General features: G+C 45.6%; 1 protein-coding gene and 1 pseudogene across 2 annotated transcripts in view; both read left to right on the top strand.

Annotated features, from left to right (window-relative positions):
- The window catches only part of KY (kyphoscoliosis peptidase), a 61618-nt gene that overhangs the window by 30441 nt on the left and 9006 nt on the right, over positions 1–22171 (top strand). For both annotated transcript variants that reach the window (XM_006846597.1, XM_006846596.1), the window contains 3 exons: positions 6482–6564; positions 8750–8858; positions 10497–10614. In XM_006846597.1, coding sequence (XP_006846660.1) covers positions 6482–6564; positions 8750–8858; positions 10497–10614 — 310 coding nt within the window. The remainder of the gene's footprint in view (positions 1–6481; positions 6565–8749; positions 8859–10496; positions 10615–22171) is intronic.
- Positions 1042–1664, top strand: LOC102836911 (annotated as a pseudogene).

The raw sequence follows: 22171 nt of genomic DNA, 5'->3' as shown, positions 1-22171 counted from the left end.
CCATAGACGCCTGACAGAACCACGGAGATAAAGGTGTAGACATTTTTTTTTTTAATCTGTTCATTGGTCAGTCACTGTCTGCGCACCTCCATTCTGGTGACCAGAGGGGGTGCTGGAGTGAGTGGACAGCCCACCCCCACCCCTGGAAGGTTCTATACCTGTGCACCGATCTCCTCGAAATTTAAAGGCATAGTTTACCTCTTAAAACCAAACGGCAGTGCAAAACGGTCTCAACCAGCCCTGAACTGTTTATAACTAGGAAAAAGTCCTGAACAGCAGTTGTGGAGCAGGACAGGCAGACTAAAAAGGAAGCAGGGCAAATATTAAATCCTGAGTTACGTCATAGCCACCAATAGTGGCATCTTGAAATTTCTCAGGAAGAAGAGTGAAAAGGGAAGCCCATCTCCTGATCACATCTACCTGGAGGCAATCAGAAAACATAAAAAATACCAAAACACACACCCATCTAAGTATTAAGGCCACAGTTAACTCCTGAATATGCTCAAAAAACAGAAACAGATGACCATATCAGCACATGTCCAGAAATTAGATAAAGTGGCTGAGACAAATGAGCTGGAATTAGACCTACACTCCATACTGGAAGATGGGAAGGCTTTGGAAATGCCTGAGAAGGAATTCAGAAAAATCATTATAAAATGTATCAAAACACTTTATAATGGAGTTGAGAAAAATAAGGAATAAGTCAGGAAAGCACTACAGGAACAATCAAATAAGATAGATACAGCATTGGAAACAATTCAAAACCTACAGAAAGAAGTCCAAACGATTAATAATAGAATATCAGAAATAGACAATATACTGAAAGGGCAAAGGAGTAGAACTGAAGAGATGAAATCCAGAACTAGTGAGCTAGAAGATAAATCTCTCAATACTACTAAGATAGAAGAACAAGCAGTAAAAGGATAAAAAAAAAAAAAATCTGAAGGTATAAGATTCATGTTGGACAACATGAAGAGAAATAACTTAAGAATTATCAGCAGTCAGTCATGGCCCGGAGACACTTCTAGAAGAACTATTGTGATGGCCGCCCAAGGAGAACCCCAATCGCAGTTCAATCTCATATTGGTGGGTGATGGCAGAACTGGAAAAACGACATTTGTGAAACGTCATCTGACTGGTGAATTTGAGAAGTATGTAGCCACCTTGGGAGTTGAGGTCCATCCCCTTGTGTTCCATACTAACAGAGGACCGATGTGTGGAAAACGGCTGGTCAGGAGAAATTTGGGGGACTGAGAGATGTCTATTATATCCAAGTCCAGTGTGCCATTATAATGTTTGATATAACCTCAAGAGTTACTTACAAGAATGTGCCTAACTGGCATAGGGATCTGGTTCGAGTATGTGAAAACATCCCCATTGTCTTGTGTGGTAACAAAGTGGATATTAAGGACAGGAAAGTTAAAGCAAAATCCATCATCTTCCACTGAAAGAAGAATCTTTAGTATAAAAGTAACTACAACTTTGAAAAGCCCTTCCTTTGGCTTACTAGAAAACTAATTGGAGATCCTAACTTGGAGTTTGTTGCAATGTCTGCTCTTGCCCCACCAGAAGTTGTCATGGATCCAGCTTTGGCAGCACAATATGAGCATGATTTAGAGGTTGCACAGACAACTGCTCTCCTGGACAAGGATGATGACCTGTAAGAGAACGAAGCTGGAGCCCAGTGTCAGAAGTCTAGTTTTATAGGCAACTGTCCTGTGATGTCAGTGGTGTCACGTATTTGCCACTTTATTATATAGCTAAGCAGAACATGTGTTAATATTTGGGATGTTGAAGGAGATGAAAGGCCTTCGGAGTGAATGTGGCAGTTAAAAATACCTTCATTTTTTGGACCTACATACCTAGGTGCTGGAACATAAGTGCTTCCTTTTTGAGTTTCAAATATACAACTGCTACGGTCACATCACACTATTCAGTGGTGAAATCTTGTTTCTTACTATCATTCCCATTCCTTTATTCCCAGAATAAAGTTGTATTTCAAATATCTAAGCAAGTGAACACACACACACAAAAAAAAGATTATCAGCTTTCTGGAACAGGAAGAATCACACAAGTACACAGGTCCACAGAGGAGATAGTTGAAAAGCTTCTGGCAGAAAATTCCCCTAATATCCTGAAAAGCTAAAAGATAAGCATTCAAAAAGCTCAATGAAACCCAGCAAGGATAGACCCTAAAATAAAATCACCAAGACATATAATAATCCAAAATCAAAGATAAGGACTGAAAGCAGCTAGGGAAAAGACAAGTGTAACATACAAAGGCAAGCAAAACAGATTAAGCTTGGATCTCTCAGCAGAAACCATGCAGGCAAGAAGGCAATGAGGAAACATATATAATAAAACCCTGAAAGAAAGAAAATGCCAATGAAGAATCTGCCAATCAAGAATCCTCTACCCAGCAAAGCTGTCAGTCAAAGATGATGGTATAATCAGAACATTCCAGGATGAGGGATTTTGCCAAAGCCAACCCAGTGATGAACAACTTCCTAAAGGGAGTTCTGTGGACTGAGAGCCAACAAGAACAGACAACAACAAAAGATTGACATACATGGCATCACCTCCTGGAACTCAAGTGACAAATAGAAGAGTCCAGAACAGCACAAAACTATAAGAACAAATTCAGAGGAACTGGGAGGTCAGTTTGTGACCAAAATAATTAGAATGTGAAAGAAGGTAAACACGTAGGAACAGCAATTCAGGTGGTGAGAAGGTCAGGTAGATTACAGGTTAAAATAGACTGTCTTAAATGGAGAGAAAAGTTAATGGAATATAAGGTAACCACAATGGTGGGGTTCGGGTGGGGGATTTAGGTAGAGGTGGAGGGAGACAATAGTTGAGCACAGGGTAAGGGCAGACACATTATAGTTCGGGTGTTGGGGAGGGCAATACAAGAAGGGGGAGGAGATGGAAGAACAAGGTAGATAGGGGAACACTGAGACAGGTTTGTATGGGGTAAGTGGAACAAAGGTAAATAGTGATGCATGTTCAAACTTGGAACAACAGGGCTCTGTGATACAGGGATCTAGGTATAGTTTGAAAGGAGAAGTAACACTAAGATGCTTAACTGTCTTATGAATATTGGTTTCCCTTTCCTACTGTTGTAAAATAAGACACTTGAGTAGGATAGAAAGCAATGTTGGGAAACGTGATTAAAGAAAACTTGTAAGCCCATCTTCAGCCTATAACTGATTTGAATACCTAAAAAGGGTTCTAGAGCTTGCCCAGCGAAATAGCCCTCTTGCGGAGCATTTGCAGAGTGTAGGACCTTAGGTGGACTCCTGAGTCCCATCCAGAACCTTCTGAGGTGGGACATTCCCACTAGAAAAGACAAGCAGACCAACCTGAAACAGCTAGAGCGACAGAAGATACATCTTCAATGAAAGATCATCAGGAAAAACAAAAATGTCAGCATGACTGGCTACTACAAGATAAAGCAAGCTGTTCGCCAGGAATCCATCAAGGCAAGCAATCAATTTCCTTCAGGACAAACCCTTCTCTAAGACTCAAACTCAAAGGGAACACAGCCATGTAAGCTTGCTGGTGACCACATTAGTCTACTGGTGAGTGGAAGGTGGGGAAAGGCAACAATGAAGAAATGGGCTGAGTTCAACCACAGTCCATTGACTCCCATTGACCTGGAGATGGGACAGAGAAGTGGAAGGGCTGGTTTGTCCAAAGTGTGGTGAGACCTGGGGACACCTGAGCCAAGAACAAGGACATAGCCACAGAGGGCTAGAGCTGAGAGTGAAGCGTCCAGCTGTTATGAAGTGAGGGGAGAAGCACAAGAACACCCAGACTTATAGATAGTACTCATTTGACTTAGCCTCAATGGCTTGATAATCAGAACTTGACTAAAGGAAGATTTAAAAAAAAGGTAAATTGCTACAATTTGATCAACCTGACCTATACTCATGGAAGTAGTAACTCTAAATACCAACAGAGAAGAAAGGACTCTTCACATCAAGTATCAATGCTATCCCCTCTATACACAAGGTAGATAGGGCTGGGCAACTTAGACATTGGCTATCTAGAATGAGGGGGCGATAAGGGCATGAAGTGACTGGCTAACAAGGTTTAAAGAGGCAGTGAGTTTAAGAGTGTGTGGGGGAAAGAAAGAGTTCCTATTTAATAGTTTTAATCCTGTCTAGATGGGTCTGGTTAAAACTGATGGGGGTAAGATTCTTATGCTTCAATAGTAATTGTTATCATGACTAATTGTGACTGTCACAACTGTAAAGGTAGAAGTTTTGTAACAAAAAAAGGGGGGGGGTAGTTAATCTTACAGTCTAGAAACAAAGGACTCTAGGACCATCAAGGGAGAAGAGCACAAGTGGAATGTGGGACCTTATCCAGAGAAGCAGCGACACCAGAGATGGAGGCAGAGATGGGGACATACAGAGGGGGATCAGCTGAGGACACTAGATTCATGGGAAGAAAGGAACTAAGAGATAGTGGCCAGGAAGCAGACTTGCAGATGTGTCCTTTGGTGGTGTAAATTATTATATATGCCTGAGTGTTTTAAAGAAAAGAGCTAAAGTGAATAGAGAGAAATACTGTTAACCGATGGTACATAGAAGGGATTGTAATCATTGTAATGAAACAAGATGTATGATTTGTTGAATGTAAAACTGATGATCAGCCCTGTAAACTTTCACTCAATCCACAATAAAAACTTAAAAAAAAGAGTACTCTGATTTGAGAACAACACCTCCAAAAAAATTCTCACCACTGGACCAATAAACAATATTCTTATCAACGGAGAAAAGAGTGAAGTTCTCAAAAACTTCATTTTTATTGGATCAACCATCAACACTCATGGAAGCAGCAGTCAAGAAATCAAATGACATATTGCATTAGGTAAATCTGCTGCACAAGATCTTTTTAAAGTGTTTAAGACAAAAATGTCAGCTTGAGGACTAAGGTGTGCTTGACCGAAGCCATGGTATTTTCAATAACCTCATATGCATGCGAAAGTTTGACAGTGAATAAGGACAATTGTAGAAGAATTGATGCTTTTGAGTTATGTGTTGGAGAATATTGAAAGTGCCATGGGCTGCCAAAAGAACAAACAAATCTGTGTTGGAAGAAGTACAGCCAGAGTGCTCCTTGGAGGCCAAGAGGGCCAGATTTCATCTCTCATACTTCGGACATATTGTTAGGAGGGACCAGTCACTGGAAAAGGATATCATGTTTGGTAAGGTGGAGGGTCAGAGAAAAAGAGGAAGACCCCCAGTGAGATGAAATGGCAAAGTGGCAGCATCAATGGGCTCAAGCATGGCAACAATTGTGAGGTTGGCCCAGGATGGGGCAGTGTTTCGTTGTGTTGTGTGTGCATAGGGTCGTTATGAGTCAGTACTGACTTGATGGCACCTAACAACATTTGAGAGGTTTGCTGTCCATCTGTCTGTTGTTCTGACCATTGGTCAGTCAACCCTGCAGCAAGCCCCGACAGTTGCTGAATAGGGTTCTGGTGTCCAGTGGGGAAGGTGGGAGGCCGCTGGCCTGGTACAGTACCAGACACAGTCGTGAGTGTTGTTTCCTCCCTGGATCTCTGTTCCAGCAACCTGAAACTCAAGGCCCAGGCTCTGGACAGCAAGCTTCCTACACAAAAACACTGGACATACCTGAGTACTTAGGGAACTCACCTTCTCTCAAGAACCTTCTCACAGCACTTGAGGGGATTGTTGCCAGAACACCCTCACCTACAGTTGGCTTTCTTGGGGTGCCCAGTCTCCAGCTAAACATGGGCAAGGGTGGAGGTCAAAGACACCTCATCTTGCATGAGACATCCCAGCCTTACCAAACCCTTTGTGAACACCCAGGGTGCTCTGTAGCACCTCCACCCTTAGGTACCATGGTCCATGGTATAGACCCTTCCTTCTTGAGCTCAATATAGCCAGCAGCACTGCCCAAACATTTCCCACAGAGCCTGTGATCAGGGAATCTTCAGGACACTGAATGGTGAGGAAGAAGGAGATTCTACCACCAAATATGTCTGGGGACTGCTGAGTTAATGGATGTTGTTATGTTCAACCAATTTCTTTAGTGCTGGCTTCCCAGAGTCTGCAAATAGGTTTGTGTTGCCTGTGAATTTCCAAGAGAACTATTTGTTGTTGTTGTTAAGTGCTGTAGAGTTGGTTCCAATGCATAGCAATCCTATATAGAGTTTCTGAGGAGAAGCAAGCGAGTTTGAGTCACCGCCCTTGCAGTTCAAACTGACCTTGCAGTCAAGTGTTTATCCTACAGTGCCACACCGGGAGATACCATATTTTCCAAATTAATTTGACCAAGAAACTCCTGCAGTAGATATAGTCCCTGGCACTAGTGGTCCAGGAGTCAGGCTTTGGGAATCACTGTTAAAGACTGGTCAGTCACAGCTCTTCAAAGGAACAGTAAAGCCTGGAACAGGTAGACTCTTCCATGGGTCTTAGCAGCTGACCAAGACCTCTCTGTGCTCCAGCCTACCCCTGGGACCGGTCCAGCCTAAAGTCCATGCCCCTGGACCTGCCGCGGTTAGAGAAGCTGGACACCTATGCCTCACAGGTAGGAAAGCCTAGTCCTACTGGCCCTGAGCCCATCCTCCAACCCCTCAAGGTCAACTGGAATTCCCTGACCTGGACAGCAAAGCCTCTCCCCAGGTCTCTCCTGAATGTATCCTGAGTCACTTTGTTAAATGCCCTGAGAATGCCTTTCCACAGCAGGGGGATGGCATAGAGAGTGCCCAGGTCAGCAGGCCCCTGTCCAGCACCAAAGTTCATCCTAGCACCCTGCCCCACCATACTCCCAGATGACACACCCTCCAGCAGCCCTTCGGACCAGTCCTGCCCTCCCCTCCCTAGGCCCATTGAGAATGCTGGACCATGCCAGCCTCCGGCTTATGGAGGACAGGAGGAAGAGAATAGAGGAGAAGCATGGATGCAGAGGGCTGGCAGCCACTGTGACCATAGCCACACTTGCTTCAGAGGGTATGGTTTGCCAGACTCTCACACCTCAGGGCCTGGACATGTCTGTGTGTGAGGAGGGGGTAGCTACAAGGGCAGAAGCACTAAGGCATGCATGGGACTAAACAGAAGCATACCACCAAGAGTCTGCTAGAAAGGGTAATCCCTCATGATGAGGAACAAAGAATAAGGAGCAAGTTTGGGGGCTGAGGAGTTAGTTTGGAGGACAATGGGTTCTGGGCATACAAATTGCACATCCAGTGGCTATGACCGCCTGGTAGCTGGATAGATGAGTCTGGATCTGGTGGACAGGTCTCAGCTGGAAACATGGATTTAGGAGTAATCAGATTTAGCTAAGAACTAAAGCCATAGGGCGGGTGTCAGTGTAAGGGGAAAGAGCTGGGTGGGGAGGGAGTCTGAAGGGCCTGAAGTCAACAGAGAAGCTGGAGTAAGGCCCAAAAAGATCCATGTTCTGAAAGGTCTGAGGAGGGAGTTCCCAGGGTCAAACATGCATGACGTGTGCTGGCTGATCAAGCTAGATGAAGACAGACTCATCTCTGCTGTTTGGGCACTGAAGCTCTTCTTATTTCCAGAGGTGCCACTCAGAGGAAGGTTGCAGATCTCAGTTGGACTCCAGAGGGCTAAGGAGCAAAGAGGAGGTGAAAGAGTAGAGCCAGTGAGTGGACAGAAGCCTCACAGGAGCCTGGCAAAGAAGGAGATGCTAGACATGGATGGTATCTAGAAAAGACTAGGCGAGATGGAGGGATGCAGCAGCTGGAAAGGAAAGGAGGAGGTAAAAATGCAGGAGAGGTGGGCAATTGATTGACTAAGAGCAGGTTCTGGAAAGGCCGGAGCAAGAGCAACAGGAAAGACAGGTAGGATGTGGGGTTCATCATTTCTGCCTGGGTCTCCTGGAAGTCCAAGACCAGGGCATCTGCTAAGTGAAGGAAGGAGGTGTCCAGAGCCTGAGGAGGGTAGGGTACTTTGTAACAGCTGCCCAAACTAATAGGATAGTCTGTAGTCCAGGTTTAAGAGCGTACTTCTAAGAGCCCAGCTAAGACGAGAGGCCCAATCACAGAGCAAGCAAGCCCAGGAGGAACCAAGTTGGGACCAAAGGACCAGAAGCCACAGAACAGAAGTTTAGGGCTATGTCAGAAACCAGCCAGGCAATAGTGTGGGCCTGCAATGTGTCTGGTACTGTTCTGGGTCTTGGGAGAAAGGCAAAGACAGGAACCATAGAATCTGAAGACATAGAGAAGAAAATGAAGAAGAGATGCTGTGAAATTAGAAGAAAGAAAGACCCAAAGGCCTCATTGAGGTGGACAGTGGTCAAAGCGGGGATCTTGGAGTTCAGATGTGAATAGTTCCAGGTGGCAAGGGAGTGCCCTAGAGGTTGGGTACTGATGTGGGACCTGGATACCAGTGGTAGGAATTAAGCACTCACTACTCTAGAAAGACTGAAAAAGGTCAGAGCTGTCTTTCCAGCACCTCCACCCATTTTATGCTGAGAGACTCTTCGAGAAAAGCTAGATTGTTCTTGACCAGACTGCTGCAGCTGGATGCCCTCATGGCTGGCCCCAGGATCTACTGAGAAAACATGTGGTGTTCTAGGACCAGGGATTCAGCTGGTCAGCTTTACCCACCTTGTCCAGCCCTGGTTTGTCCCTCTCGGCCTCCCCTCCTTCTCTTCCTGGAGAGAGAATGTCTCTGGCAACAGGTGGCAGGTGCCGGTCTCTCCCACAGCCCTCCTTCAGTCACTTACACAGCCCACCACTCCCTCTCCCCAGGTGACCGTCAAGAGTGGCCTGGATGAACTGGTGAGTGACCTGGTCCAGGAGACTCAGAGTGACCTGGAGAGGGTCCGTGCCATCTGGATCTGGATCTGCCACCACATAGGTAAGCCCACCTGTGGCACCACTGGCTCTAGAACCCCTTGATGCCACTTCCTCAGGACCTTGTTCCCAGGGAAGGGTCTCTGGGACGTGACCACCCGTATATGTGGATAAAGGAGAATGGGGAGAGAGGCTCCCAGATAGCGAGGATGATTGACCAGAGACTAAGCAAGGATGGCAACCATGGGCCAACAATATCCATAGCGGGGGGATGGGGGGAATTCACTTATAGGTGGGGGAGGCCCCCCAGCTCACAACCAGCAGCCAGAGCTGGGTCCTTCCTTCACTCCTGAACTGCTGGTAAGCCTGTTCAACAGAGATGGGGATCCAGGGTGGAAGATCACCTCCAAGGAGGACAACCATTTGTTGGGGAGGAGCCATAGTCTTTGAAAAGTTGTTATAACACTAGAGGTTTCATAAAGCACCTGTACCAGGAACGTTGGGCTTGCCTCTCCCCACTCTTTGTTCCCATACTAGCCATCTCAACTGCTGTCCCCAGCCCAGGCTCCAGGGTCTCAGAGCCACTCAGGAGACATGAACCTGTGTGGCTGCCCACAGCTCTCCACAGCACACAGGGAGTCTCACTGGGTGAAGCCCAGCCCCAGAGGAGGTTGCTAAGAGGATGCTGGTCCTTGGAGAGTCTTGCAAACCCATATGAGTCAAAGAGCCAGGCCAAGGGGCAAATTTCTAATATTTACCATGAGACCTGAATCCTGGTATGGCACTGCAAGATAATGCACTAGACCACAAGGTCGGTCTGCACCTCAAGATCAGTAGTTCAAACTCACTAGCTGCTCCTCAGAAACCCTATACAGGGTCGCTATGAATCAGAACCAGATTGATGGCACTTAACAACAGCAAGAGACATAAAGACCAACAGGGCTGCCTACCTATTGCTACCTGTGCTTGAGCTGGCAGTTTAGAGGATATGCTCACCTGGCACAGGTATAAGGTCTGACAGTAGAAAAGCCTGACAGACCACCTCCTCCCACCTCACTCTGTCTCTCCCCCTACCCCTTTTTGTCCTCAGTGGCCACAGTGACTCCTGCCTCAGGACCTCACCATAACTCTCACAATGGGTGAAACCTATGTGAAATTGTTCAATACAGATTAGCAAGTAAACACAAGTAATCTGCATTTACCTTGCTTATTGCATACCCTCCCTTTCAGGGATTGTAAATTTGAAAAGAGACTGAGTCTGTAGAAGGTGTTGTGGGCTTGGGAAAGTGATAGATGCCAGACACCTAGAAGCTGAATCTTTGATGTAATAGAAAACGTGTGTTGTGTATCACAGATTAGTAAATAAGCACAAGTAAGCCTGTGCTTACCTTGCTTATTGGATAATCTGACACTGTTTCCCTCAGCACCTCTTCAGAGGCCTGCGGAAAAGTGACCACCTCTTTGTAGGCCTTATTCTTTCACTTACCACCTGCTCAGATAGGTGACACTCCCAGAATCCTATGCTTCCACTCAGCCCATCATAGTTTCTGCAGGACTGAGGAAGGTGAGTCCAACTGATGCCCACAGCACACTGAGTGGGTGCAGCAGCATCATGAGAAGTGGATCCCCCTCTCTCCTCTGCCGCAATCTGGGCTACATGCCCTGGGCCCAGTTCCTCACAGATCCCTCCTTTGCCCTCCAGAATATGACATCGTGGCTGCCCAGGAGAAGGACCGCCAAGCCTTCAAGCCCACTGACATCCTGAGAACCCAGAAAACCAACTGTGACGGCTATGCTGGGCTCTTTGAGAAAATGTGCAGGTAGGAAAGGTGGCCCTGGAAAGGTAGCCATTTCCCAGGGGTGCTGACAACCCCTACTCCATCCTTTAACCCTTCCACAGTGCTGTCTGCCTTTGCCTCCATGCCAGGCCTGAGACTGAGGTTTGCAAACTCTGCTCTGGAATCCAAGTGAGTCCTGAAAAGGTCAATTTCTCCCTCTCAAACGCCAGCATAATTGACTTTGTACCATCTGCCGAGCTTCACGATGCATTAACATAATGGCAGATGAATACACAGAGATAATTTCGTTATAAAAGGCCTTTTTTCTGCCTTCTCCCATCTCTGCTCAGCTGAAGGTTAGAAGAAAGGCAGAGCTGGGGATGGGAGGAGGAAGGCTGTGAAGCCAAGGGGACTGCAAAAGGCTGCCCCAGGGGCCAGTGCATGGGCCCTCTCTCTCAGGGAAACAAAAGGTCTCCTGGATGAAAAGATGTGGCTGTTAAAAAGACTATTGAATAACCAAGAATCAGATTCTCTGAGAGCCTTTGGACTCTGGCTTTGGTGCTCTGGGAGTGACAAGTGACAAGGCCACTGAGGCTGGTGGCAGTTGTGACCTAGCAGGAGAATGGGTACCGACTGGTGAGAACACCGTTTGTGTTTGGGGTGTCGGCCCTAGTTCTGGGTGCCCTCAAGGAGGTACCAGAGGAGCACAGATGATCCCTGCAGCTTCCTGTGCTTTCTCAGAAAATGGTGAGCCAGCCCTGGAGGACACCAAAGAGCTCCCTCCTGAGGGGAATCCAAGGACGGCTGCCTAGTGTCTGCAGAACCGAAGGAGGGAATTCATGGAACTGAGTATACTCCTCAGGCAGGTAGTTTGATGCATTCATGCTACACAAGTGTCTCAGGGCATGTTACTTCTGGGGGACATGCAGCATTCTAACCTGATCCCCCCACCCCGCTGCACTGCCTCCACCCTCCATCACCATCTGCTAACATAGGCACACACCTCGCCCTGGCATTGTTCCAAACAACGGTTCCTGTTCTTCCCTTCCCTCACCTCCAAGGCCCACTGCTGAGACCACAGCTCAAGGACAACCAAGACAGGTCACCACCCAGCTGCCACCCTGCCAGTCCCCCAGAGCAGCTTTTCCAATCATCATATTCCAGACCCAGGCACCTCTGCCTGTCTCTCCCAGGAGCCTTATTCCTCACAGACCCCCTACCCCAGCTTCTTCTGGCCCTGGGTTCCTGAACAAGACTCAAAGCCCATTCTGTCCCACAGAGACCTCCAAAATCAGACCTCACCCACCTTTCCAGACCTGCATCCTTTAGCGTTGCCTGCGCGCTTGTGTCTAAGGAGCAGAGGAAGTGCAAGGGATTAAGGCCACTAGCTGCAAGGTCAGTAGTTCAACTCACTAGCTGCTCCAAGGGAGAAAGATGAGGCTGTCTGCTGCTATAAAGATTTAGTCTCAGAAACCATATGAAACAGTTCTATCCTGTCCTACAGTGTCACTATGAATATGTCACTATGAATCGACTCAATGGCAATGGGGTTTTGTTTGTTTTAGGTACTTGTGTCCCCTCACACTCACTCTGCTCCCCTCTCCCCAGTACTCCTCCCCTGCCTCCCTTGATGGTATCAGTACTCCTTGTAGATCTGCTCTTGTGTTGCCTTAGAGAGCCATGGTGCCACAGTGGTTAAGTGCTTGACTGTTAACTGATGGATTGGCAGTTCAAAGCCACCAACTGCTCTGCAAAGATGACTGCCCTAAAAACCCTATGGAGCAGTTCTATTCTGTTTTACGGGTTGCTATGAGTCAGAATGGACTCAACTGCAACAGAGTTTTGGTCTGATGTAAACTTCATCCCTTAGTACCTTTTTAGATTGAAAACATACTTGTTTTTAGTAGACAACTTATAAAAAGAAGAACATGTTTAATTACCCTAAATCCCACCACTTAGAGAAGATACTGTTTACTTTTTGTCACATTTCTTTCCAGACTTTGTTCGATGTACACAGACCTTGCCTGTGCTCAGCTCTCCGATCCCTAACAGAACTAGGACTTGCACATCTTTTAGCTCTCCTTCTTTCTTTTCTCTCTCTCCCAAGTGCACCTACCTCAGTATCCTACACACCTAGCCAAAACCCAAACCCACCTCCATGCAGTCAATTCAGACTCACAACAAATGTCTAGTAGAGTACAGCAGAGGAGAACTGCTCCTCTGGGTTTCTGAGAAAGTAAATCTTTACAGGAGCAGACAGCCTAGTCTTTCTCCTTCAGAGAGGCTGGTGGATTTCAATGCTGATCTTGTGGTTAACAACCCTATGCTTAACCCTGTGCTCCTTATCTTACATACAGTAGGCCCCTAATTGATTGTTGTTGCCCTTATGTTCAGTGGAGTCGGTTCTAATGCATAGCGACCCTGTATACGGTTTCTGAGGCTGTAAATCTTTACGGGAGCAGAAAGCCTCATCTTTCTCCTGCAAAACAGCTGGTAGTTTCGAACTGCTGACCGTGAGGCTGGCAGCCCAATTCATAACCACTATGCTACCAGAGCTCCTTAGACCCCTAATAGATATTTATAAAAATATCAGGAAATGATAGGCTATTCCTAGCAGATATGTATGAAATGGTGGTGGTGGTAGTGTGCCGTGGAGTCGGTTCTGACTCATAGTGAACCTACCATAGGGTTTCTGAGGCTATAAATCTTTATGGTTACAAAAAGTCTCATCTTTCTCCTGCAGAACTGCTTGTAGTTTTGAATTGCTGACCTTGAGATTATCAATACAACTCGTAACCACTATGCTACCAGAGCTCCTTATGTATGAAATGGACCTCTTTTATTCTCTTTTTAAATAATGGCATAGCCATCAGCCTTCATTCAGTTCCATTTGTGCCTAGGATCTCTTTCAGAATGTACTATTTTCATTTGAATTTGAAAACTCTCATGTGTTTGTTGTTTTTAATAAGCCATAGCATATGCCTTTTTTATCTAGGACAAACTTTCTTGCATTGTATAGAAGGAATACCATTTGAAGACCACAAGGCCTGCATTCTGGGCCCTATTATATGTTTTCCTTTGGCAAGGCACTTACCCTTTCTGAGTCTCAGTTTTCTTATCTGTAGACTGGGGACTACAGTGTCTAGGACTGCAGGACTAAATGAGTGAGAACATGCAATGTGGAGTTTGCTAACTAACCTGACTTTGGAAATTTGTTTTTTAAACTTTTTCTATCCTTCTTGAGTCCTGGAGTACTTTTGCTCTGTGGAACTTTCCTACACACTGTGCCAACCCACGTAGACTCAGAAAATTGACATTTACCTTCAGTGAAACTGTCAGCTTTTTAGCCTGGTCCAGATGCTTAGCAGTGGCCGTATTCTGGTCTCAGCTGGTCATTAAAACACATCCCCACATTTTGCATCATTTAGAGTTACCATGTATAAGATGCCTCACATTGCCCAGGATGTTTAATAGCTCACAGATGAATTCTTGTAACTTTTGCTTTAAAGATAAGTAACACCATCCAAACACCACTTTCTTATTAATTCTTCCTAACTTTAAAATAACTGCCAAATGTTTGCAAATTCATTAGTTAAAAAATTCCTCAGTAACTGAAGGCGCAAGGGTAATCTATGCTTGCTGCTTTATCCTGTCTTGGTGGTCAGGGTGGCCTCTTAGCAAAAGTTGTATCCACCTGGCCATCACTGCTACATTCTACCTCCCAGCAGTGCCCTCATTAAGGACTGGTTTAATAAAGTAATTTGGTGTGGAATCCAGGTATTTTCACAACATCTTTCTTTCCTTGTCTCCCCTCCTAAGAAACCAATGTGTATTTTTGTTCTTCTTAAGACTGTTGCCAAAGGTGGGTGACAAATAAGGCCATGCTTACCATGCTTATCTGTGCTTACTTTCTAAGTTGTAATGAACAGTTTCACATGGGTTCCACCACATCTGTGGTGAAAAACATGTGAAACTGTTCACTACTGACAATGTGGTGAAAGTCTTGTGAAACTCTTTAGTACAGATTATTAAGTACACACATGCTTACCTTGCTTACTGGGTACTTTGGCTCTGTCAGTGACTATAAATTTGAAAAGAGGCTTTGATTCTGTAGAAGGTGTTGTGGAAGTGGGAGAGGGATGACAGCCATACTTAGAAAGGGAATTTTGATGTGGTGAAAAAAAAATGTGAAGTTGTTGACTACAAATTAGTAAGCCTGTGTTTACCTTGCTTGTATACTCTGGCACTATTACCTGTAAACGCTGGCCCAGGTTCGTTCTGACTTTCCCCAGAGAGGGTATTAGTGTCTCTCCTTTTGCCTGGATGGCCTATAGCAGTAATTGCCTCTGCTTGATTCCCCTACAGGGGCCATGCTTCATTCCCCAGACTCCTGCCACTCAGAGTCAGCCTCCCGCCACTCCCTGTCCCTGTTATCATGGTTCTAACACCAGCAGCTAGCAGATTTTCCAGAGAGACTTGTGAAGAAGCCAGGAGCTTATTACCAGTGAGATGCTTTGATGCTGAGAGCTCTGGTTGTCACCAGTCAGCTGTCAGCTCGGTTTTCTACCCTTCAGCTGTCACAGAGGGAGATCAAGCATCTGTGCAGTCAGGTGGCTGTTTCCAGTCACCATGATGTCCCTGATGGTCCCAAGGCCCCTAAGCATGGGCAGTGGCCTTCTAAGCCTCCTGAGAGATGCAGATTGATTTAAATCATCCCCAAACCTGACTTTGTCATATAAGGCCTCTGAAAGGGACAATTAAACACCCCTTCCATCCTATAATGCCATTCATATGTCTATAAATTAAGGTAAAAATCTTGATTTTTTTGAAAGGCTGGTGCACTTCATAGCCTCTGAGCTGTGTGTCAGGACAAATACTTTATCAATAGCTGCATGTTCCCAGCCAAGTCTGTCCCCCTCTCTGAAATGAACTCTTGAATCCTAGCCTTCCAGAAATGAAGTTTCTAAGGTCGTCTCTTACTCTAAAGATGGCCCTGCGGTGAGAATGCTAAGTGTGGTTATAGATCACTGGTGGACAAAAACTAGTGGCGGTTTTCTCATTATTCATGGAGTAGACTTGGTGAATGCACCTCATACCACAAAACCTGCCTGTCAGGTTAGCCTGCTGCTATGAAGCTGAACAGAGTCCTAGTGTGGCACTGCAGGATAATGCACTGGAATGCAAGGTGAGTGGTTCAAACCCACCTGCCGCCTCTTGGAAACCATAGACAGGGTCACCATGAGTCAACAGAACCAACTTGACAGCACTTAACAACAACAATAATGATGCTTCCAGACTAAAACACACTATGAAGAAAGGCCTGGATATACATCCAAAAATTAGCCAATGAAAATCCTGTGGATTACACTGCTTCAATCTAGAACTGACCCTGAGGAAGGTACAAGACCAGGCAGAGTTTCATTCCATTGTATCTGGGATCACCAAGGGTTGGAGGCAGAGCCTACAGTTGCTGGCAATATAGGTTACTGACCTTGTCACAAGAGTAGTGTAAGAAGAAGAGGAGGAGAGCACATAGCAAGAAGGAAAGGAACTCTCCTATTTGTAAGAAATTGCCTACATAAATTGTGAATCATAAAGCATGGCTATGTTTGTCTTGATGCAGTATAAATATAATATTTTCAACAGATTCCCCAAATAAACTTGCCTTGCCTTGCTGCCTTTCCATACCTCCCTCCATCCAATTTTTTCCCAGGAAGCTAAGATAGCCTAGAAAAGGAAATCAGAGCTGGGGAAGCCCACTCTGGTGAGGACCCTGTGTGTATGGAGCCCACTTGCCCATCCCCGAAACTTCAGCCACACTGCTGCGCAAGCCTGGCGATCCTGCTGGCTGGAGCACTGTCCACAGCAGTTGTGGGAGGATCTGGACCATCTAGTTCTGTGTAAAGTGACAATGGCAGTCCTGACCCACCACCTTACTCAAGTACTACCTGAGGACTTTATGGTTGTTGCTGTTAGGTACCATCCAGTCAGTTCTGACAAGTCAGTTCAGAGTGAGCCTATGCACAGCGGGGTGAGACACTGTCCGGTCCTGCGTCCTCCTCACAATTGTTGTTACACTTGAGCACACTGCTGCTACCACTGTGCCAATCCATCTCACTGGGGGTCTCTTTCTCACTGACCCTCCACTTTACTGGTCCCTTCTGATAATATGTCCAAAGTATGAGAGATAAAACCTCGCCATCCTGGCTTCTAAGGAGCATTCTGGCTGTACTTCCAAAACAGATTTGTTTGTTCTTCTGGCAGTCCATGGTACTTTCAATATTCTCCTCCAGCACCATAATTCAAATGCATCAGTTCTTCTACTGTCCTCCTTATTCACTGCCCAACTTTCATATGCACATGAGGCTATTGAAAATGCCACGGCACACCTTAGTCCTAAAGCTGACTGACATCTTTGCTATTGAACGCTTTAAAAAGGTCTTGTGCAGCAGATTTACCTAATGCAATACATTGCTTGATTTCTTGACTTCTGCTTCCATGAGAATGTTGTTGTTGTTAGGTGGCATCAAGTCTGTGCTGACTCATAGCGACCTCGTGCATGGCAGAATGAAACACTGCCTGATCCTGGGCCAAACTCATTACTGTTACCATGCTTGAGTCCATCCATCTCGTCAATCCATCTCTTTAGGGGTCTTCCTCTTTTTCTCTGACCCTCCACCTTACCAAACATGATATCCTTCTCCAGCAACTGGTCCCTTATACATAGTATCAAACTGTAAACGGTATCAGACACAATTACATTTTTAAATAACAAGGCTAATGTGGCCACAGTCTCTGCAGGGGTCATGAAGGGTAAACCAGGTAATGACCACAGCTTTCCTACAGCTGTGTTCCATCCCACTCCAGCAGGCCACATTGGGTGGTGATGTGTGGACTTCGGGGTCCCATCCTCTGAGGGCTTCTCAGGTTGGATCCTTCAGACTGATACCTGCTGAGAAGAGGAGTAAAGTCTCTTCCAGGTCCTCCAGGGAGACCTGGCTCAGGGCATTTTGTACCTGTGTTTTCTCTTTGTGACTTGGGATGCACGATGTATGTGTGCTGAGATCAGAAATAGAGCTCCTTGGATGATGTTTTGGGCCCTAGGATGATGGTCAGAGCTCTTTCAAACATCAAACCAAACCAGTTGCTGCTATCGACTGAATTTCAACTCATGGCAGCCCCATGAGTATCAGCGTAGATCTGTGCTCCTTGTGGGCTTCAATGGCTGTCATCTTTCACAAGTAGATTGACAGACCTTCTTCACAGGTGCTTCTGGTAGATTCCAACCATTTATGCCACCCAGGAACTCCTCGGGGGTGGAAGTGATTCTCCTTGGCTCTTTCATCAGTGCCTTCCCAGTGTCTGCGGCATTATCAGTCCCTCCTTATCTGGGCTCACGCATCATCACACTGTCATTTTAGGGAGGACTCTCTGGACTGTCAGCATCTAGAGGGCAACAGCTGTGCCAGATTTTTGGACTATTCTGTTGAATTATCTCACTATGTCAGTGAGATAATTGAACTATCTCACTATGTCAGTGTTTTGTACGTAGTGTATACATGCAGTCAGTGACCTTTTCTTGAAATGACACAATCGTGAGTCATCCTGACTGGCTGACCACAGAACCCCATAGTCATTATCTTATATAGATGGAGTCATTTATTTTACAAGGGAGTTGTGGGTTATTAGCAGTAATGTTTCACGTTATGACTTTCTTTGTCCAATGAATCTGGCACATTGCTGCCAGGTAATGAAATTCCCTCATATCCTGGTCAAGCACAGCATTTGCTTCCAGCTGAATTTAACCTTCCTCTCTATTCTGACTCAGGCCCTTCCATGACTCTCTCATCTTCTCCTCCAATTTGAGCCATGATAAGCCTGGGAGGGTCACATCAGAGGTGACCATTCTAGCTGGGAGCAGAGCCCTAATGTCCTGCTTCAGCCCAGCTTCTGCCCACTCCAGCCCGGAGCCCTCCAAGTGGACACTTTCTTTTTCCTCCAGCCTTCTTAGGGGTGGGGAGTCCTTAGTCCTCTCCCCACTTGGTTCTTCAGATCAAATCTCACCTTGCCTGCTCAGTTGGAGGGTGCTCCATAGTCCCTACAGATGCTCCCAACAGGACACACAAGCACAATTTGACCAGCATCATCGCCCACATCAGGGCCTGCCTGCTCCATCTGACCCAAACCCGTGAAGACTGTGTGAAGGTTGAACACTTCTCCTTCCTTCCTGACTCCAGGTGGTGTCCTGAGCTTAGACCACTCACCACTGGGCATAGATCCAGAGGTCCACGGTTCTACTCAGTCAGTCCACCTTAATACAAAGCAGGCCATTCTTGGAGCCATTGCTCCCAGGATTCTCCTTATCAAATTCAGAATTGATGTACATAGGCGTGCTGGCCAAGAAAGAAAATGAATTCACAAAACAATGTAATTTTAAGTAGTATTTATGGCTATTTTCTGATCCATAATCATTATTAAGATTTTTTTAAATATAGAGAAGTTTAAAGGAGAAAATTAAAATCACCCATAATCCTATTACCAAGAGATCAGCACATACTGGGGACTTCCGCTCCTTTCTCTCTTACTGTTTCAGTCTCTCCTTCCCGCTGTCTCTGGTTCTCCATGTGTGCACATACATACAAGGGTCAGTCAAAAAGTATTGCTATAAGACCCTAGACCCTTTATTAAACAAAAATGTCCAGATATGAAGCTATTGTTTCTTCAACATATCCTCCATCTAGCTCTGTACATTTCTAAAGGCAATGTTTCCGTGTCTCAAACCCTGAGTAATTCTGCATTCTTAGATTTAACATCCTGTCAAAATAGCAGTTTTGGCATCCTTGAGGGACTCAAATTGTGTTCCTTTTAAAGATTCTGTAAGTTTGGGGGACAAAAAGGCATCTAAAGGGGCAAGATTAGAACTGGCAGGTGGATGGGGTAAAGTTTCCCAGTGAAATGCTTAAAGGACAGCCCCTTGCTACACACCAAGAATGAGCAATTGCATTGTCAAGACAGAAAAAATTCCTCAACACCCCTTTCCTGGTCTTTCTCTTACCATTGCAATTTCCCATTTTCTTAAAACTTCTTCCTAATATAAAGTCTCATGCTCGTCCTGGATCCTTTGAGAAAATCTATCAAGATCATTCCTTTGCAGTCCCCAAAGACAGTCACCATAACCTTCTGAGCTGACCTCTCTGCTGCCTTGAATTTCACTGACCCAGCAGGTCTCCTCAGAAGCCACTGATCTGAGTGGACCTTTTTGTTTTGTTTTTTTTTTTTTTGAAGGCACCATAATGAGACTAAGACAAGTGGACTACTGAGAGAACATGTCTGCAGCCACCCACTGATCACAGAGACATGTTTAGACATGTTTTGTTTGTATAAAACATGTTTGTTTACATGTAAGAACTGGAAGCCTAGTAGCAGTGCTTTTTGACTAGTATGTTGTTGTTGTTGTTGTTGTTGTTGTTAAGTGCCATCGAGTCGATTCCAACCCATAGCAACCCTGTATGGGTTTCCAAGGAGCCACTGGTGACTTTGAACCACCAACCTTGCAGTTCAAATGGCTGTGCAGTCTGGTGCATTAACTCACAGTGCCACACCAGGACTCCATATATATCCATGTAAACAGACATTGTACTGATTTTAGAGTTTGCTAAGCTCTTTGTAGTTAATATTGTATCGGAACCATTTCTTACCTCACTAAATGTTTTTCGCAATTCTCTTCTCTTCCAATTGCTGAGTATATGGATGTTACCTCCTACTGAAAGAAGCTCTGGTAGTGTAGTGGTTACAAGTTGGGCTGCTAACCTCAAAGTCAGCAGTTCGAATCTACCAGCTGTTCTATGGGAGAAAGTATAGGCTTTCTGCTCCCACTAACTCCATAGCACACCATCACCACCTCCTATTGAAGGCACCCTCCTCCTATACCTCCATTGTCTACTGCCTGTTTTCTTTAAGACTATAAATATGGGTCTCGTTTGACTCTGAATCCCCTGCAACACAGCCCAGCACCCTGCTCTGTGTCACAAACCATTCCAAAACAAAGTGAAACAAGCCATTCCAAAAACAAAGACAAGCCAGTAGTGACTGTGAGTCTGAACTCACAGCCTCCCCATGTGTCAGAGTAAAGCAACACTCCAAAGGGTTCTCAGTGGCTGACTTTTGGGAAGTAGATCTTCAGACCTTTCTTCCAAGGTACCCCTGGATAAATAAACTTAAACCTCAGTCTTTCCCTCATTGCACCACCCAGGGACCCCAAGTGAAGCAAAGCCCTGTAAACCCCGATGTGCATGCGGCACATCCTCTCCTCCCTCGGGTTCCTCCAACTGCTGGGCTGCCTTTTCTGCTCCTGGAAATTGTTTTTATCCTTTTCCAGCAGGAAATCCTAACATGAGAATCTGATTTCTCTTGTTCATTCCTGTCTCCCACTGCTCCCAAAATCCTTCCCACAGAGCCCAGCTGGTATGAATCTATGGGATTCCTTAGAAAGCCCAGGAGGCCTGGGCCAACTTTAGTGAAGCTGCAGGCAGGGACCTCAGCATGAGTGGCCTGGAGTCTGCAGGTGGGGGAAGTTAAGGCAGACGTGGTCCATGGAGTCATTATGTTCGCATTAAGTAGTACCTGAGGCAGGAAAGTTAGAATCTCTTTATCTGCAGGACACCATATTTTACCTCATTGACTCTCCAAGTGATAGATAGACCTAGATAAGTAATATTTAACCCAGGGTCCTCCTAAGTTTTAATTAAATTGTATTTTTATAAGGAAAATTTTCCCCAGTTCCTGTTGTAAAATGTGGGCCTTTTCACCTAATTTCCCAGAGAGACCCTACTGCCCCTTTTGGGGGTTATCTGAGACTGCAGATCAGGCCCGGCCACCAGAGGGCAGCCTCCAGCAGACAGGACAGGCCGTCCTCTGAGCTGAGCAGTGTCACAACCACCTGTACCCTAGAGATCATGCTGTTGTTGTGAAGTGCCGTCAAGTCTGTTCTGACTCATAGCAACCGTGTCTAGGGTTCCCAAGGAGCAGCTGGTGGGTTTGAACTGCCGACCTTGTGGTTAGCAGTCTAATGCTGATCCTACAGCACCACACCAAGACTCCAGATAGCACAGATTTCTGTATTTTTGGGTAAATGTTGCCCTTTTGATCTCAAAGAGTTGATTATTCCAAGGTGGGTGTACCTCCCTACTATTACTGTTCACCTGACAAACCATTCCAGATAGACCTGTCTATTGTTTGGCTGAAAATTGGGCCACAGGGGCAAGTTCAATTCCAGGCCTGAAGGATGACCAAGGGGCGTAGTGTCCAGGCTCTACCAATCTCTATCCAACTACTAAATTGTCTTTTTTTTTTTTTTTTTTATGATTTTCAGTTTTGTTTCACCTTTTCTTCCACTCGATCCAGGACCTTTTAATGTGATTCCTTTCAGAGTATTTGGTAGTGGTGACTGGCACCATCTGGTTTTTCTGATCTCAGGGTCATAGAAGCTGAGATCCATGTGGTCCATTAGTGCTTTGGACTCATTATTTCCATGTCTTTGATTTTCTTTACTCTGCTTTGTTTGGACAGGGAAAGACCGATTTGTGGTACCTTTGATGAC

The sequence above is a fragment of the Chrysochloris asiatica genome, unplaced genomic scaffold (assembly GCF_000296735.1).
Source record: "Chrysochloris asiatica unplaced genomic scaffold, ChrAsi1.0 scaffold00028, whole genome shotgun sequence".
Taxonomy (NCBI): domain Eukaryota; kingdom Metazoa; phylum Chordata; class Mammalia; order Afrosoricida; family Chrysochloridae; genus Chrysochloris; species Chrysochloris asiatica.
Note: the sequence above shows the minus strand (reverse complement) of the source record. Positions and strands in the feature narration are given on the sequence as shown.